The 19,448-nt window shown below is 38.4% G+C and overlaps 1 protein-coding gene across 1 annotated transcript in view; it reads right to left on the bottom strand.

Annotated features, from left to right (window-relative positions):
- GUCY1A1 (guanylate cyclase 1 soluble subunit alpha 1) overlaps positions 1–19,448 on the bottom strand; it is a 70,402-nt gene that overhangs the window by 27,837 nt on the left and 23,117 nt on the right. Inside the window, exon 3 of the mRNA XM_003803005.3 lies at positions 7,225–7,591. Coding sequence (XP_003803053.1) covers positions 7,225–7,479 — 255 coding nt within the window. The 5' untranslated portion in view covers positions 7,480–7,591. The remainder of the gene's footprint in view (positions 1–7,224; positions 7,592–19,448) is intronic.

The following is a 19,448-nucleotide window of genomic DNA, read 5'->3' as shown; positions in this document are numbered from 1 at the left end:
GTGGAATCAGCCTAGCTCACAGCAACCACAAACTCCTGGGTTCAAGGGATCCTCCTGCCTCCCATAGTGCTAGGATTACAGGAGTGAGCCACTGTGCCTGGCCTCATGGGCATGTTTCACATTAAGTGAAAAGTCTTTCACATTAAGAAAAGAGAAATGTAATATTAAATTGACAAGACTATCAGTGAAGCAGATCAACCAGAATGCTTCAAAAGTTTAAATTTCTCAAGAGTCAGGCATTTGGTATAGTAGAAAGTTACTCTGGCTGTCCTAGCACCAGAGTATCTGTGTGGATACAGATCCATTCAACCTTGGGTGGCTGCAAGCAAGTTTTTATTCCTGCCAAAAATAGTCATGTGGGAAAAAAGGTCACAGATAAAGTGAAAGTTGCTGCCTTTGGGCATGAGCTCTCAGTTTTCCCTCATAGCATCTGCTACCCAACTGTTCAATTTGTTCATGATCTATCTCCTCAACTAAAATAGATATTGCAAAAGGGCCGGGAGTGTCTGTTTGGTTCACCGCTCTATGTCCAGAACCTGTTACATAACCTCCCCACATGAGATGTTCAATATGCATTTATTAAGTTAATGAATGAGTGAAATTCCCCTGGCAGCTATTCAAAGACTTGAAAGCAAAATCTATAAAAATTTATCAGTGACGTGACTGAGCCAAGTACAGAGGTGTTGCTCTCTTAGCTTGTTTAAAAATTTATGTTGTTTCCAATGTAAAATGATTTGAATTACATTTGTTTGAATACAAACTGCGGCTCTGGCCAAGAACTTTTGATAGATCACAAGGAAAGAAAATCCAACCAACTCTACCATTGAGCATTGCTTCCTTCTTCAGTGCTACTGAAGATACCATTCTCTCCCTCTTTACCTCTTTACCTTTCTGATGATTCCATCAGGTGGATCAGGTGGAGTCTTTTACCCTTTTCAGTCAATGTCCATCTTGATCTTTCATTTCTTTCCCACTGTCACCAAGAAAATCTTCTTCTGGTCCTTTCTTCCTAACATACAAGGCTTGAAAACTAAGTTCATGAACTCATCCTAAACTTCAAACCAGGTTTGGGACTGTTTTTCTGCAATACCCACTAGACTTTTTGTTGAACAAGGCTTGGCAATGAAGTTCATGAACTTGCAACTGTGTGCTTGCATAGCAGTACTGTGCAAACAATTCCATGAGGGTTCATAACCTTGGTATATCAGGTTATCAGGTATAACATACACACACACACACACACACACACACACACATATATCTCACAGCCATGTTTGTGTCCATGTGTGGTGGTGTCTTGCTGAGTGGCATTCACTATTATTGTTGCATATTTTTATAAGCCATATAGAGACAGTTCTGATTGTCATTGCAGAAAAAGAGTTCCAAAATTGCTTAGAAGGATGGACTAGGCATTGGCATTGGTGCATAGTTTCCCAAGGGAACTACTTTGAAGGTGACCATAGTGATTTTCAGCATGAAGTATGTAGCACTTTTTCTAGGACATGTTCACAAACTTAATTGTCAGATCTCGTATACGTTGTCATCATAAGAGAGGAGGAGAAATAGTCCACTTCCCATTGCTGGGATTGGTGGAGCACATGTATTCCTGACTTTCTATTTTGAACCAAAACTTATTTTCTTAAAGAAAAAAGTGCTGAAATTTTAACAAAGGATTAATAGCATGTTTTGGTGATGTTATAGGTTAATAGACACTCGTGGGAGTGTCTCTTATATCATTGCTTTTCTGGAAAACTGTTGTAAATTCAAAACAAAACCTACAAGGGACCAAACACATAAGCTTTCCAGGCAAAACATACATTGGTAATGACAGTTAGGACATGGACTTTCCTACCTTGGTGCCATACTTCTGTGTTATTTATTTTCTCCATGTCTTTATTTTCATCTGGTTTGTTATATATGTATGTATTTTTTTTTATTAAATCATAAACACATAGGTCATGTAGACATTAATGCATTTATGGGGTACAATGTGCTGATTTCAGATAGAATTAGGAGCATTAACATCACACTGGTTAATATATATCTCATCTCATTTACTTAATTATTGTGTTAAGACATTTATACTCTATACTTAATAGATCCAACATGTACACTTGCATTATGTACCATAGATGTGATCCCACTATTCACCCTCCTTTGATCAGACCTCCCAGCTCCCCTCCCATCCCACCTCTCCATGTTATATCCTCTTCTGTGTTATATCCTAAGCCCAGACCCTAAGATGATATGAGTCCACAATAAAGCCATAGGCAGGACTCAACTTTAAGTGAAACTTGTCACACAGCCAACCTCAGGGTCTCATGATGTAAAATCACCCACTGCAGGACTTCTCCATACCCCAACAATTCTATATATCCATTTTTAACATAGTATGGTATTTCAGAACTAAATTCAATATTTCCTTTCAGATGTTTTTCCTTACAATGAAATACATGTAAATATTATGTAGCAGTATTCTGTTGGTCTTTTAGTTGCCCAGGACCAAAACTCTCTTGCATTTGGGAAAGCCTCCATTTTGAATTTTGGAAGAACAGGTCCTCTTATATCAACAATTCTTGGATCCTAAAATCTTGTGAATAATATAATTTACTTTATTTATTTATTTATTTATTTTGAGACAGAGTCTTGCTTTGTTACCTGTTCTAGGGTGCCATGGCCTTGGCCTAGCTGACAGCAACTCAAATTTCTGGGCTTACCCAATCCACCTGCATCAGCCTCCCAAATAGCTGGAACTGCAGGAATAAGCCACCATGCCCAGCTAATTTTTCTGGTTTTAGTAAAGACGAGGTCTCTTTTTGCTCAGGCTGTCCTTGAACTCCTGACCCCAAGCAATCCTCCCATCTCAGTCTCCCAAAGTACCAGGATTACAGGTATGAGCTACCATGCCCCACCAGTGATCATACAATATCTGATTCACAGAGGGAGCTCTTATCTCCAAAAACTAAAATTAACATTTTTTTGGTTCTTTTTTGTTGTTGTTGTTGTTATTATCAAGTTTATCTCTTGACTGAACAATGATTCTTTTTTGGCTTTGTGAAAAATAGATATTTATTAAATTGTTAAATATCTTTGTCACGAATATACCACATATGAATACCTCAGGGATAACTATTTGATACAACATTGCAGTGAACACTCTGAATTCAAATGGATAAAATTGTGTTGGTATGGTTTATAGATAAGTCACTACTTCTATTGTTGTATTTCTTTTGTCTGCTTTGATTTACAGAGTAAGGGTCTCACTCTGTTGCTTATATTGGCATGCACTGGCATTATCACAGCTCCCTGTCACCTCAATACCTGGGCTCAAGTGATCTTCCCTCCATATTTGGCTAAAGTTTTCAACTTTGATAGATATTTTTCTAGATAAGAGCTATTTTAATTCATAAGGATAAATTGTAATACTTTTTCTGCTTTTTTTCTTCTTGCAACCCAATATTGTGGAACTCACCTAGAGACCTCATGATCCTTTTACATTCAGTACGTCTTTGATTTGGGGTAACATCATTTACATCAGTTGATTCAATTCAGGGAGTGGGTTCTGATTTGCTACATCTGTGGCTAAACCTCTGTTACAAGCTCCTTATAGACATGATGGATAAAGAGCTGAGAATTATTGGAGCTCAATGGCCATGAAAAGAGTGCACACAATATTATAGCAAAACAAGCAATGGATTATGAATCAAACACAGAGAGCTTCTCTTTTTTCCAGTTATTATTTTTACTTTAAGCAAGTGACTTAACTTTATGTACCTTGATGTCATCAAATAGAAATAAAAAACTTTGCATCAAATTAAAAAAAACTTTGTAAGCTCTACTATTTCATGACTCTGAAATGACATCCAACAGTATAAATTTGCTAAGAAAAATAAATGTTAACACTTGCCCCCTTCCCTAATAAAAATATAATCAGGAAATGAAATCAAATTGTCTAAAACAAAAATTATGGTGGTATTTTCAGTCTCTTCCTTTGGATTATTGATAGAACTGAAACTGAATAATAGTCTAAACTTTAAGCCTGTCAAAATAATCAGTAAAGAACAAAAGGCATGTAATTAGCACAGAAAAGTAGATGTCTGGACATTTAATGAAGTCATCTAGATTGATCCCTACAGAGTTCAAATTGTAGCAACATTAGACTGTCATAAAGCAATGGCCACAGATAGAGAAGCGCTCTACTCTCTCACCCCTTCCACCTCCTATATCCATGCCCTCTCTGATGTATAATACTATAATGTCACATCCCACTCCTGACATCACTTGTCAGGGCCCAGGACTGGCCAGGTCTTGGGCCTGGCTTAACTAGGTTCCGGACATGGACCACTAAGCTACCTTGCTCAGGAACAATTTCTCTTAGGCGCCTGAGGGCTATCTACTTTAGCAGGAGAGAGAGAAAGAAACTTAAAGAGAGTAAAGCAGTCTTCTTAGGAAGACAGATCTTCAGCAGAGAGATGCCGTGCTGGCGTTCTGCAGGCTGGAGAGGAGACAGAGTCAGAGTAAGCGGGTCCATGATAAGCATGTCCGAAAGCGAGCATGCTCTCAACTGCCTTCTCCAGCCTAATATAAGGCTGATCTCATGCTTCTCAACACTACAGGTGTAGAGACTGCCAATTCACCAATGTTCTCATCTCATGAGCTCTCATGCTCGTTAGGAGAGCTAAATCCCTCTCCATGCCCTTTTCACCAAGGTGTTCCATTATTGAGCTAAACAGGTATTTCTTATAACTCTCACTCCTCCTAGCCAAAGGCTATACGGGCTGCTACAACTATAGTTAAATCTTGATCTTGGTGATTATTCTTATAAACTAATGAACAAACAGATTATTCTAAATTTGAAATATATATATAACATATTATATATAATTTATATTTGCTATTTCACTCTGCCTTTTCTTTTTTCTTTTCTGCAGTTTTTTTGGGCAGGGCTCGGTTTGAACCCACCACCTCCAGCACCAGCATATGGAGCCAGCGCCCTACTCCCTTGAGCCACAGGTGCCGCCCACCCTGGCTTTTCAGTATATTATCCTACTAAGAAGGGAAGGCCAGTTTATAGCTCTTCAAGACTTGGGGGAAGGCACACAACTCTGAAACTTCTCAGGCAAAGAGGGACAGGAATGGAACACACACATCCACAAAGAAGGTTTAAGAGGCTCCCAGAATCTTTAGCTAGGCCCACTGATAAAGGTCTTTCTCTGTCAAGGCCTGTCCATAAAGAGGTGGTTGCATATTCCCATGTGCAGACACTGGCACAAAGCTGCAAGGAACAGGTAGAATCAGGGAAATATGGCATAACCAAAGGAACAAAATAAATCTTCACTAACTGATCCTAAAGGCATGAACGCTGTGTATTGCCTGACACGTAATTCAGAAAAATTCAGTGATCCACAAGAGAACACAGATAGACGACTAAATGAAATTGGGAAAACAATACATATACAAAATGAGAATGTCAGCAAAGAGATAGTAACCACAAAAGAGAATCAAACAGAAACTCTGGAATGGAAGAATTAACTGAACTGAAAAATTAAAATAGACAACTTCAACAGCAGACTTGATTGAGCAGACGAATCAGCAAACTCAAAAAACAGGTCATTTGAAATTATGTGGTCACAGAAACAAAAAGCAAAAACAATGAAAAACAGCAGAGAAAGCCTGTGGCCCTTTTGGGATGCCACCAAGCACACCAGATAGTGTAAAACGAGAGTCCAATATGTGTAAGTCTTCCATTGTAGGAATTCACAATTTATCAAACAAAATAATGAAGCAAACGTGGTACTGACAAAGTTCCGGGAAAGCATGGAAGCTGTCTTCATCGTCACCATCTGTGCCTGTCTGTGTGTCACACCCTATCCCTAGAAATGAAGAGTACCGATCATTTCCCAGACTGTGGTGCAAGCCAGCTCCCTAAGGAGGGCTGTACCTCTCAGCCTTGCCAAAGCTGTCTGTCTAGTGATGAGTGAGGTGATAATAATTAAATATTGAATTTCAAAGTTCATTAATCAAATTACTATTGGGATAATATTACATCTAAACTAAGCTCCCTCTACTTTCTGCTGATTGTAATTTATCCATCCTTCCAGGTTCAGTCCAACTCTTTCCTTCACAGTCACTCCAGTCTGTAGTATTTAGCAGCAGTAATTAATTACTCTACCCTTGGAAAGCTGTGTGACTTTGATTAGGTCACTTAACTTCCTAAGCACTTTCTGAGAGTGAAATAAGATGACCTCTGAAATTGCATTCAGTTCTGAAACTGAGTGAGTCTGTGGTCTTTCAGTGCTGTGGGCAAAGTAGAGGGTAGGGGATGAGTCAATTAGAATGTAATTCCCAGTGTATACAAATTACCAATGTATTATCATAAGGAGCATCTGATTAAATCCAAATTCAATCTCACAGGTTTAAGTGAATTTAAATAAAACTGTGAACACTGATGGAAGCTGCATGAGGACTTCCAACTGCTCTTTAATCCAACAGAGGGAGAAAGGGCTCTCTCCATACCCCTCTACTCATAGGCTATTTGACCCGTGTAGAGAGAAATACACCCTGTCCCCACATTTCTAACCGAAGATGCTAGATCTCAAAATGACCCTATGCTATGCAGGTTCCAGGGCTATAGGAAGAAGTATCAGATAACAGCACCTTTAGATGTAGGCAATCTCAGGCTCACGATGGTGACCCAAGGGCGCAGGCAAAGACTGGCTCAGGGCCAGCAGCCAGGGAAGATATTCACATCTCTGAAAATTGGCAGGGAAAATATGATGCTTCTTGGTATTAGAGGAGGAAAACCCAGAAGAAAATAAGTTATTCTTTGAAGAATTTTATTTTAAAATAGTAGTTAACAACTTCTGATTACTTTGATATGGCAATAGCTATGGATAACTTCATTTAATATTCCTTAAAAATCTAGGGGGTGAGTACTATCACGATTTCCCTTTTACACATAAGGAAGCTGAGGTTAAGAGGGATTAAGCCAGTTACCCCAAATCATAAAGTTTTTCAAAGTGCAGGATGCTCTTGAAAAGAATTCAAGATCTTAAAAGATTTTATGATTAAACACAACGTAAGAACATGCCAGCAGTTAAAAAAATAAATGTTTTTCTACATTTATTGTAGCCTTGAAAGTGAGTGTTTAAATTTTCCTCAGAAAAACCCTTTTTTACACATATACTTTCAAAATGTGAAAATCTCTAAAGGGCAAGCACTCACCTCTGGGAAAATCAGTTTGCAAATACTCTCTGCCAAAGTGTGAAGATAGACTCGGCTCCGACTGGTCTTTCTTTGAGGAAGACTTTCTTGCACATTCTTCTCAGGACTGTCTCGACAGATGGGCAGAGTTGCTTGGCAGCTCTCGGAGCTTCCTGCTGCCTCCTCGGCTGACTCTTTGGGAACCTGACCTGGTGCCAGCAAGGAGAAAGGACACTCCCCTGTGATCTTGAGATCCTTGAGCTTCGTGCAGAACATGGTTAGGCTGGGTTTCACGCTGCTATGATCTTTTCCCAATGAGCTGTTGTTCAGATGTGGGCCCAAGAAGCAGAAGCCACCATCAATTCAAGGACACTGGTAACCGGGATGTCTATGGGCACCAAAAAGTCAGAATAGAAAGAGGAATGACTTTATACACTGATGAAAACAGAAAAAGATAGGGGCAAAAAAGTGAAGACCATAGTCTAGTCATATGTTATTGTCAAGTAAAAAAACAATCTGCTGGGTATACCAATTGGAATACGAGCAGAACATTTGGTAAAGATCTTTACTTAACAGGGGTGGGCTTCAGTTTATTAGTAAAATACTTGCTTTTAGTATTTGAACACTTATCAGATAAAATGTATTTTTTTCAAATGTCCTTAGCATGAACTAGTGATTTCCATTGTATATAACCCATTTCATCCAGTTTAATTTCACAAGAGTGAAACGTGATTTTTTTTGACAGAAGTCAAATTTCAATCTATGTTTTCTTAATGTGAGTGCTATTATATTCTCATTATCCTATTTTTTCTGAAAAATCAGAATTATACAAACCAATGTTTCTAAAAATCTCTAAAGGAAAATAATATATAATGAATATAGATAGATGTATAAAATGATGCCCACTTATATGTTTCCATATTTGAAGCACTGACTTTTAGATACAGAATTTCAATGAAAATGACTATTACAAAAGAAAGTATTTATTGCCATAAATAGAAAAGTAATTTAAAATATTATCATCAAAATAAATACTATTAGCAGGGCATGGTGGCTCACATCTGTAATCATAGCACTCTGGGGGGCAAGACAGGTGGATTACTTTGGCTGAAGAGTTCAAGACCAACTTGAGTAAGAGCAAGACCCCACTCTACTAAAAATAGGAAAAGCAGCCAGGCATCATGGCTGGGGCCTGTAGTCCCAGCTCCTTGGAAGGCTAAAGCAGGAGGATCAAGTGAGCCCAAGAGTTGCAGGTTGCTGTGAGCTATGATGCCACAGCACTCTACCCAGGGCAACAGAATGAGACTCTGATTCTCAAAAAATAATAATAAATAAAATAAACATTAAAAATAAATACATAAATTTATGTTTTCCAAAGAACTCTTCATCGCTAAGAATATTCCATGGGAATTTTAGGGGTCTCTAAATCTGAATGCCTCTCTTCCCACTGACATCTTATTCCAGCATATTTCCCCAGTGCTTTTGTTTTTGATGATGTGGTTGTAAATCCTCACACAACTCACAACCTATTTATCGTTAGTTCTTTGTCACTGGAACTGTTTAGTTTTGAATTCAGCTTATCAACATTAATGATCATGATTAACTCAGTCCACCAACTGCTCCCTACCTTTGTGAAATCAAAAACACATACACAAGAAGTACAAAGGGATTCACATTTACCAATCCCCGACTGTGTTTCTGACATGGTGCTGGGAACTCTATATTAATCCTCATGGCAACCATATGCCCCGGGCATTATTACCCCAAATGGGCCTGAGGTCATTTTCTCTCACTTGGAATGCTAGAATACGACAGAGCTGGAGTTTAAATGTAGGTCACTCCAGACTCTACAAGTTTTCTCTTATTCTAAGCTCATATTAGCAAGTTAGGCAAGTTGCTATGTAATCAGGCTTAGTTTATAAACGAAGACTAGTCTATATTGAAAATATAGTTTAGGAGTTTATATTAAAATCCAGTCAAGAACATAACTCTGTTCACTGGTTAGTGGAATATGAATCATCCAAGCAACAGCCTTGTATTTTCATCTTCAGAACTGGAGTTAAGTTATTTCTTTTCTTTTCTACGCTTTGCAATGCCCATAGTTTGTCCCCATTAGGTATAAGCAACAGCCTGTAAATTGCCATAGGTAAGTCATCTGAGTTTAGAACAATGGACAATTTTTTGAACTCCAACAAATATGGAAGCCAAATTCAACATCCGTCACCGCTGGAGGTGTCACGAGACATTAGGTACAGGACAAGGTTTTGGATGGTGACAGGCCAGAATAAGTTGCCAGTTCTCCTGTTACCAAAAGTTATAGCCCAAATTTGTGATCATAAATAACTAAGAGAACACAGAGGCGGATGCTATGTATTCATGAGCAGAAAACACATTCTGCAGAGAGAGAGAATGGGAGCTGTCTGTCTCAACAACCTACTGAAGTGGCCCAAAGATACTGCGCCGATACAGGAAATGGTTACTTGGATTCTGAAAGACCTAAAAATTGAAGGATTTCACCCAAGTTCCTTACAAGGCTTGATTTAGTAAACATCTGTTTCTCAGTCTTTGCATCTCAGCATAATTTTAATTATTGCTCACTGGTCCCGTTCTGACTTATGGTTTAAATCAGTGATGAATGAACCTTTCTGTAGAGGCTTGCAGCTCTGCAGACTGTGCTCTCTATGGCAAATGCTCAGCTGTCCCACCACAGCATGAGGGCGGCCATCCATGATGTCTGAGCACAGGGGCCAGGATGTGTGCCAATGCCACCTGATTTGCACAGGCTGTGAAAGAAGCCCCAGGAGTTTGCTGACCCCTGGCTCATGTACTGAAGCATTTTAATTCAAATGGATTTTTGACTCTAGGGCCATAGTTAGTTCCTCACCTTCTCTATCCTTTCCTCTTGCAAAAATAGCAGCCTATGTAGGCCTAGTTTTGTACAATTTGAAAATAATCATAGAGGATTCAGTAGATAATATTAACTATAAATTTAATAATATTGACATTAATATCATTAATATGTCAATAATATTGAAATTGATATTGATATTAATTTTCAAGAAGTAGAGTTGTATTAACTGAAGGCCATTATTTAAGCTATATCAAAATATAACTATGATAACTAGCAGAAGAAAGCACTAAAAATAATGGAAGACAGTAAGAAATAAAAATTATAGGTTGGCTGTGATGAAGGCATAGAACTGCTTTCTAAAATAAGTTATTCTGAAACACTTTAGAATTTTAGTATCGGATTTAGAAGTTTGACATAATATAGCTTGTGATAAATCTTTCTGTTAAATTTAATCTCTCTTATTCACACTGGATTTCAAATACAACATTTTAATTGTCATCTTCTTAGAGAATCTGGCTGCAGCGAGATACAAATTACCAGTTAACCTTCCTTGAGATTCTTTCTTTTCCTGTACTGCACAGTACTATAATTTCCAGAAAATGTGTCAAACTCTGTTTTTTATTAAAGTAAAAACAGCAACGGGAATCAAGTTGTGCTTACTTCAAGATCAGTAGAGTGTTTAGTCTCATTAAATCACATATGTATAAACAAACTAATTAGCATTCTTCATCTGTTCAACTGATGAAATTACACTAAGAAACAGATGCCCACAGTGCTGATACCTTGGAAACCTATGTTTGTCTTGCTTTTGCCTGCCAGGAATACAGAATGTGTGCTTTAGCTAAACTGGTGATGATTTTTATGGGTAACATTAGCAGTAACTTCAGAAATGGTTTAGCCAGTTGATGAATTCTGTACATAGCCGGTTGCAGAAATGGTAGGAACATGATAAGGGGAAAACAAATAAATTGAAATAATAAATTTGATGATAGGCTCTTGGCAAGCAGTGGGATAATATGTTCTCAGAAACTTGAAGAGGTACTTGCCATCCCCAAAGCTGATGATTAGCCAGCCTCCAGCTATGGCGAGTCCTTGCCCCCTTTTACTAGTGAGTGATTAACTTTGCTGGGTGAGAATAATTACCCAGCTACTGGCCTGGTATTAATAACTGGGACATATTATTGTTAGCTCTCCACCATTTAAACTCTAGAGTTCAATTAAGCAAGAACACCTTGTTTACTACACGTAACAAGGTCATCTAGACCTCCAGGAAAACACCCTTTCATGACTCTGACACAAAAAGCCCCTTTTACCCCAGGTCTTAAAGAGGAGATTCCAAAGTTAGGAAAGGCAAGAAGGGGCAAGCCTCAGAATTGTCTCCATAATCAAAACAAACAGTTGCATCTGATGTCTAATAACACACATAGGACCATGACAGGCCAATGTCTGTGATTAAAGAAATTAGGAGTGTTTTAAGATCAAATTCGAAAGGCTGCATTTTTATGAGTAGCCAAAAGAAAAAAAGACCTTTAAACAGTGGTCTTCCTAATGCTGCCACCCTTTAATACAATTCCTGTGGGTCGTGACCCACAGGTTGAGAACCTCTGCCTTAAAAGAAAATTGCCTTAGTAAGGATAAAGTTGGCATGCCTCAGTACAAATTATAAAGAGTATTTTCCTAAATGAGAGAACACAGCTTAGTTTTCAGGTAGACAGAAGACTGAGAAAGTTTAGAAAGTTTTTCTTCCTCAAAAGTTGAAAAATTATTAAATAAAACCCCATAAATAAGTCTTTCAAAATGCGTTTCTGTTCACTTTGCAGTGGGAATGTTTGAGAAACCTTGTCTGTGATGTAATAGGAAAGATGACAAAACAGCAGGAGAACTGATGAGCATATCCAAGTGCCGCCAGTACCACGTTAAAAAGGCGAGGCAAACACATCTGGAACCTGCATCTCACTCCTCCTCCCTCGAACTACTGTTGTCTCTTTATTGTCATACTTGTTGGAAAATCAGGCCTTACAGGCAGTGTTCATTCCCTTCCATGATATCTACTCCTATTTCTATAACTTTCTGGCTTATGCTTCCAGTATGTTACGGAAACATTCTTGTCAAATGCAATAATGCCTAAAGGTCAAAGCTCAAGCCTCTTTGCACCTTAACTGGAATTCTCCATTCATTTGCATTTTCTTTTTCTTAATCTCTACTCCCATAGATTCTTCCATATCACCAGATTGCCTTCTACTTCTCCATGCATTTCCTTGGTCATTTTTCATTCTATTCAGCAAATATTTACAGATGTCTTGCTACGTCCCAGGCATTCTTACAGACATGGGGGCAGAGCTCCTGCTCTCACAGAGCTTACGATCCAGAAGGAAAACTGTTTCTGACATACTGGCTTCAAGTGTGGCACGTGGTACAAAAAGGGGAGGCACATGGTGTTCGAGGAATGCAAATCAAGGGACCATAAAAAGCCTACGAAGTGAGTCAGGTTAAGAGCAACATGTTTGGAACCCAAGAGGAACTGAAATTCCTGTTCTAGGAACTGGAATAATTCCAGTGGGCTGAGGGGACAGAGTCAGGGAGAAAAGGTGATGCTGAGGAACCATAAATCAGCAGATCATGAATTTGCAGAGTTCTATAAACCATGTTAAACAAGATAATATCCTGTTCCAAGGTCAATCAACTACATGGCTAACAAGCAAGAGAATGAATAAATTAGACAACATTCTACAAAAGATTATCTAAGGTATAGAATGTAAAATGTATAAGTTAGACAGATGGCAGATCTGGCTCTGGCCAAAATGGTGACCCTGGGAAGAAAAAAAGTGGAGCAATTGCTGAAGTATTTCATAGTAAGAATCCACAGGCCTTGCTAACCGACTGGACATATGGGCTCAGGGGGAGGGAGGTCACATTCCTCTGAATTTACTTTTCTCTGGTATTTTTTCAATACTACAGTGAGGAAAAAACTCTAGGATCACCAGAGAATAATCAAAATGCTCATAATATATTTCCCATGACTTTTGTTATTTAATTGTAACTAAGCCCAGAGTTTGGCTTCTCAGGGTTATCTAACACCTGGTGGAAGTTGAGGACTCCAACTCTCCTATTAAAATTTCCTTTTGGAAAGCAATTTCTCCTTCTTGTTCAAAACCCCAGACACAGGAGAGATGAGTCCAGTTACCAACACTGAGCCGAACATTCACCTTCCCTACACAGTGCATCTACATGTGAGTGTTACCCGGCTCAAGGAACTTTATATACAAATAGAGGGTGTTTACCTTAAATGTTTCTACTTAAGGAGCCCACACAGGTCAAACAAAGAGATCAACTCTAAAGGCAAGGACAGCCTTGTTGGTGCCCACTGTGTCACCCCATCACTGTGCCAATAAAAACAGCCAGGACACAGAGTGAAGGTACATGCCTGCAAGGGGCAGGCTCCCTTCTGTTCTCTGAGAGCCCCGAGAAACCTCTCTCTTGGCCTTTTCTTGAAGCCTGATACAACAGGAGTAGCTAAGATCACATGTTTAATAGTTGCTACGTGCTCTTTTTGACCGGGCTCAACTCCCATCCTGTTGCCCTAGCTAAGGAGGTACCAAGCTACCGATCTTATTAACACATACAGCTGCATGAGGGCTTATCTCCAGGCTGCAAAACATCTCCACTGGCTAGGAAATTGTCTTGCTCCCTGCACCTTCTTCAAGAACCCGTGGCTGTTCCCACCAATTACCCTCCCTCTGGCCTTCCTCCCCACTCCCCGCCGCCCCGTCCTCTTTCTCCTTCTTCTTGGGCTATAGTTGGGTTACAGCTTTCATATGAAAGCTATAAATTTGTCTCAGAGTAGGGCTGAGTACATTGGATACTTTTTCTTCCATTCTGAGGCTATGTTAACCAGTTTGATGAAAATATTCCAAATGGTACATAAAACCAGCACATTGTACCCCATAATTGCATTAATGTACACTATCCATATTAAAAAAAAAAAAAAAAAAGAACTGGTGGCTGTTTCTATAAGCCTAATACTCAGTCTCCTACATAGCCTTGCAGAGTCCCACCAGTGCCAGATGGCATCTGCCTTGATAAAGCTATGAGCATAGTACTGGACACATTATATTCACTAAACAACATTAAATTATTTATTACAAGTAAGGTGAGTGTCATCCACAATCTCCCCCCCCCCCTTTTTTTTTTTGCAGTTTTTGGCCAGGGCTGAGTTTGAACCCACCACCTCTGGTATATGGGGCCAGCGCCTTACTCTTTTGAGCTACAGGCGCCGCCCTCTACAATCTCCTTTTTAAGTTATGGATTAACATGAGGGTACATATGACTAAGTTGCATAGTTTGCTCCTGTGAGGTTAAAGTCTGACCTGGAGTTGTGTCCTTCACCCAGGAAATGTACCACATACCTGTGAAATGTACCATCTCTCTTGGATGAGAACTTACCCTAACCCTTCGTCTGAACCCTCCCATTTGAATTTAATTGAGTATCTCTTAGGTGAGCACACAGTGGTTAATCTACCAGTTACAATTTAGTACTGAGTACCTATGATGCTTGTTTTTCTATTACTGTAAATTTTGCTTAGGAGACTGTTCTCCAAATCCATTAGGGTTATTATAAAAGGTATGAAATATCCATCTTTTTAATGGCTGAATAGTACTCCAAGCTATATATATACCACAATTTATTAATCCACTCATGTCTTGAAGGGCACTTAGGTTGTGTGATTCTTGTGATTGTGTAATCTGGGTGATGGTGAATTGTACTGCTATAAACATTTGAGTGAAAATGTCTTTACGGTAAAATGACATTTTAAACACAATCTTTGAAAATTCAATTTTGGAGGCAATTCTGTAACATCTTTGAAGTAACAGCAAAATTTAGTGGACTCTACTGAATAGTATAGAAATTTGAATATATGCGATTGTGTCTGTTCAAATGAAAAATCATCACCATTTAGGGTGTAGCATGCAGACCACGAAAAAAATCAGATAAACTTCCCCATCATTTTTTTCTGAATTATAGAAAACAAATTCTTGCAACTTTTTCTATGATTCTTATCATTGCTAAAATATTGCTAAAATAGTTTCTTTCAGAGGCTTACAATTGAATGTATATTAATGATTATAAAATGACTTACGTGGGGAATATAATTCCCCTTTACCCTGTATAAGTCCATTTTGTTTTTAATCTACTTTCAGATAAGTACTGTGCATTTCTGTATGGCGAACAAGCTCAGACAGACCTATCAAAAGGCGAATGATACGGAGTACTCATGGTAGGCCCCTTCCACACCACCCTATAGGACATGTGGTTTGTGAGGGCTTCTTGCCCCTACCATTAGTAATGTGAGTCAAGTTCTTTTTTTTTTGAGACATAGCCTCAAGCTGTCTCCCTGGGTAGAGTGCTGTGGTATCACAGCAGCTCAGTCTTGGAGGCTCACATTGCACAATTTTACTTTATATTTCCTGTGTCTTCATAACTTAGCAGGCTGAGAACTTTCTTATAGTCTTTCTCTATCACTTACTTTCACTTTTCTCCCTTAGGTCAAGGCCTATAATTATCGTAGTGCAGTATTCATTAGAATTCAACCTTCCCTTTAACTAAGCCGTGTATATTTTAGGATTATATTGGTTTTGTTAGTGCTTAAACACACAGAGTGGTTTCATACAACCCATTTCTTTCCCACAGGGCCTTTTAATTTTAGTGCACAGTTTTGAAGCATATATCGTTTTCCAGGAGCACATATCTAGTGTTATATCAGAAATGTCTCTACTGTCATCAGTACCTGATGTAAATTTGCAAGTAGGGTAAAAAGCTGACTTAATTACTTGGAAGACAAACTCCAGGTTATCACTAACAAGCCACAGATTTGATTATAAATTAGGTAATATAATGTAATAAAGTTTTTTCAATAAAACAAATCCTTGATTTATTAAGTAATGCCACTGATTGATAGATTTCTTTTAAGTGACATCATAAAACCATTGATTGCATGACACCATAACTCCTACATTGTCTCTTCTTTTATTTATTTATTTGTTTTAGGATGCTAAAACATTTATTGTACTCCAGAGAGACATTTGTGATTATACTCTTTATACTATAGACCATTTTCCCTTCTTTTAAATCAAGTAAGGCAGGAAGGCCTGGATGTACACTGTCTGCATTCTTGATGTCATATACATACAAACATGCATACTCCCTCACACACACTCTTCCATACACACACTTGTTCCCTTTCTGTAATGGTAAATTTTTCAGTGTCTGAGAAATATAGGCAGGCATGTGTATGTGTGTGTATGTATGTGTGTGGATGTGCATCTCTGTGTTTAATGCTGATGATTAGCATGAGAGAGACTTCATTATTCAGAGACAAAGGTTCATAGAAATGTAGGTGCCACACTCAGTTGTGTCCAGAAGCAGCAGAGTTAGTACACCAGGCAGGGGCTTAGGCTATAGGACATGTGGTTTATGAGGGCTTCTTGCCCCTACCATTAGTAATGTGAGTCAAGTTCTTTTTTTTTTGAGACAGAGCCTCAAGCTGTCTCCCTGGGTAGAGCGCTGTGGTATCACAGCTCACAGCAACCTCCAACTCCTGGGCTCAAGTGATTCTCTTGCCACTGCCTCCCAAGTAGCTGGGACTAGACGTCCCTGCCACAATGCCTGGCTATTTTTTGGTTGCAGCTGTCATTGTTGTTCGGCGAGCCGGGGTTGGATTTGAATCTACCAGCTCAGGTGTTTGTGGCTGGAGCCTTAGCTGCTTGAGCCACAGGCTCTGAGCCCATGCGTCAAGTTCTTAACCAAACTTCATTTCAATTTTCTTCATCTGGAAAATAAGGACACTAATGACAACTATCTCACAAATGTGTTGTGAGATCAAGCAAAGCAATACATATAAAACACTTAGAAAAGCACTGGCACCCAGTATCTGATGAATATAAGTTAACTGTCGCAATTACTTAATAACAGTGTGACATTAGACAAGCCTTTTAACTTCACGAGCTCCTATTTTCTCACCCGCAAAATGGTAATGTCATAATGAAACAGAGTTGAATTAAGGATAATACAGGGTGGCAGTAAAGTTCATGTGCACTTAAAAATCGTGCACTATTTTAAAATTGTGCATGAACTCTATAGCAATCCTGTAGATATAAAATGCTTGACCTTGCCTGGCTCCTGTAAGTCCATAGTTTAAAAAATAAATAAATAAAAGAGAAAAATAACCTAGTCTTGCATTCTAGTCTTAAGTCATTTACTTTACGAGAGATGCTATGCTTATTTTACTAGATGTCTAGGCAAGTTCTTAATAACTGAGAGGAAATTATGAGTGTAGACTTAATGACTTTAGAGCAGCTAGCTCTTCTAATATGAATTTTGAATACACACAACCAAATGCAAATGCTGGTTGCTGTACCACAAGAGAGTCATGCGTGCAGAAGTTACTAAATAAATGAATGTTAAACATACTCTAGCTTCTCAGAAAGATCCAGTAATGTTTTATACCTATGAAAGAAGCCTTTTTATTTTCACTTATCAAACCTGTTTAAGGGAACTCTGAAAATAGCAAATTCTCAGCATCGTACAAGTAGAGAAAACAAACTTCCCCTTGGAGAACATTGATGAATACCAAAAATGTTCATATCTAAGTCAACATATAGGGTTCCTTTTATTGAATTACAAAATAACTGAGTTGATAGCACATCGCAGAGCAGCAAGATTCTATTTTGTTTTTTATCTTCTTGATTATATTAAATACATAATACATTGAATGTCAAATTCCCTTAACAAAATATTAGAATATACAAAGTAAGAAGCTATGCTGAATTTTAAATCTCTTTTTTACTCATTAGAGCAAAACTATTACATAAATCAAGCCAGGCTTATGTCATCACAGTACATACTATTTTCCATAAATCTACATTATTCCCAATGTGAAAAATTTAAAAACAAACAATCTTAATCAAATAAGCTTAAATAAAAATCTATGTCATCTAATGTTCTTTTCCTAGAATGCTAGATTGAGAAATTATTAGTGTTTGTTATACAAAGAATGTTGTCTCCAATCACTGCTTTATGTAACTGTTCTTCTCAATATAGATGTCTTTTACCTTCTTACCCTCTCAATGTTTATTTATTTTGTTTAAATGTTTGGGTAGAGGGGAGACAGAAGGGGGACACTATTTGACATTTTTTAAGGATATTTTCAGAATCTAGGTAAGTCACCCAGAGTCCAGTTAAAATAGGAATACAGGGAGTCCTGACAAAAGATGAGTGACTTCTGGGATTGACAATCACATCTATGAGCACTTGAATTAATATTTTGAGCATTGGGGATATATCAAGGCCATCTTACTCTTGAGAGAATGGAAGGGGTGACTTTATGAGCTCATAATTCACCCGCTGGTAGAGGAAAGTCAAACTGTTTGAACTCTAACTTGTCATAAGTTTGGAAAAAAGATTCAGGAATAAAAGAGGCTAGTGACTCCCACAGTTCTCCTAATCCAGCCTTTGGAGCCTTTCCCAAGCTCCTTGAGAGAAGGACCATAAACTAAGGCAGCCAGAAAAGCTTAAGACACTTCTGCACACTGCTGGAGATAGAACCTTATCCAATTTCATTAAGAATAAATTAATCAAGAAGTGTAGGCCTGGCCACAGAGAGAACGGCAAAGAAAGAGGCACAGGAGAACAAGAACAAATGTATTAACTGTGGAGAGTTGGGCACTGGAGGGTATGCCAACACGTTAGTAGGCTGGGGGGCTTAGACAAAGCTTGATCACCACTGTGGAGAACACCAGATGCTCAGGAGCCTTTAAAGCATGAGTTGGCAAACTACTGTGTGCGCTGAAATCTATCCTGTTGCCTGTTTTTTCTAGCCCATAATCTAAGAACCATCTTTACATCATTAATGGTAACGAAATATGAAAAGAAAAATGTTTCATGATACATTAACATTAAATGGAATTTAAATTTTTGTCTCCATAAATAGTTTTGTTGGAACATAGCCACATTCGTTCTTTGACATATCATCCATGGCTGCTGCATGGAGCAACTACAACAGGACCCACAGCCAGCAGAGCCTCACATATCCACCATCTTGTCCTTTTTAGAATCAGTTGACTGATCTCTGCTTCAAAAGGACATTCTGGACATCAGATACATTATCTCATTTAATCTTCACAACATGTTTAAGGAGTATGGAATGTGTGTGCATGTGTATTGTGTATTTTAGCATTTTTTCCCACAAGAAGAATCTGAAATGTAGATTAGGTAATTTGCCCTTTGTCACAGCTGGTGAGTGGCTGAAACAGGAAATGAACCTAGTCCTATCTAATTACAGAACTCACACTCTAGAGAGGCCTTGAGAAACAAGGGTCTTTTTACATAGTTTTGTGA

The sequence above is a fragment of the Otolemur garnettii genome, unplaced genomic scaffold (genome assembly GCF_000181295.1).
Source record: "Otolemur garnettii isolate 467f Iridium unplaced genomic scaffold, OtoGar3 scaffold00274, whole genome shotgun sequence".
Classification (NCBI taxonomy): Eukaryota; Metazoa; Chordata; class Mammalia; order Primates; family Galagidae; genus Otolemur; species Otolemur garnettii.
Note: the sequence above shows the minus strand (reverse complement) of the source record. Positions and strands in the feature narration are given on the sequence as shown.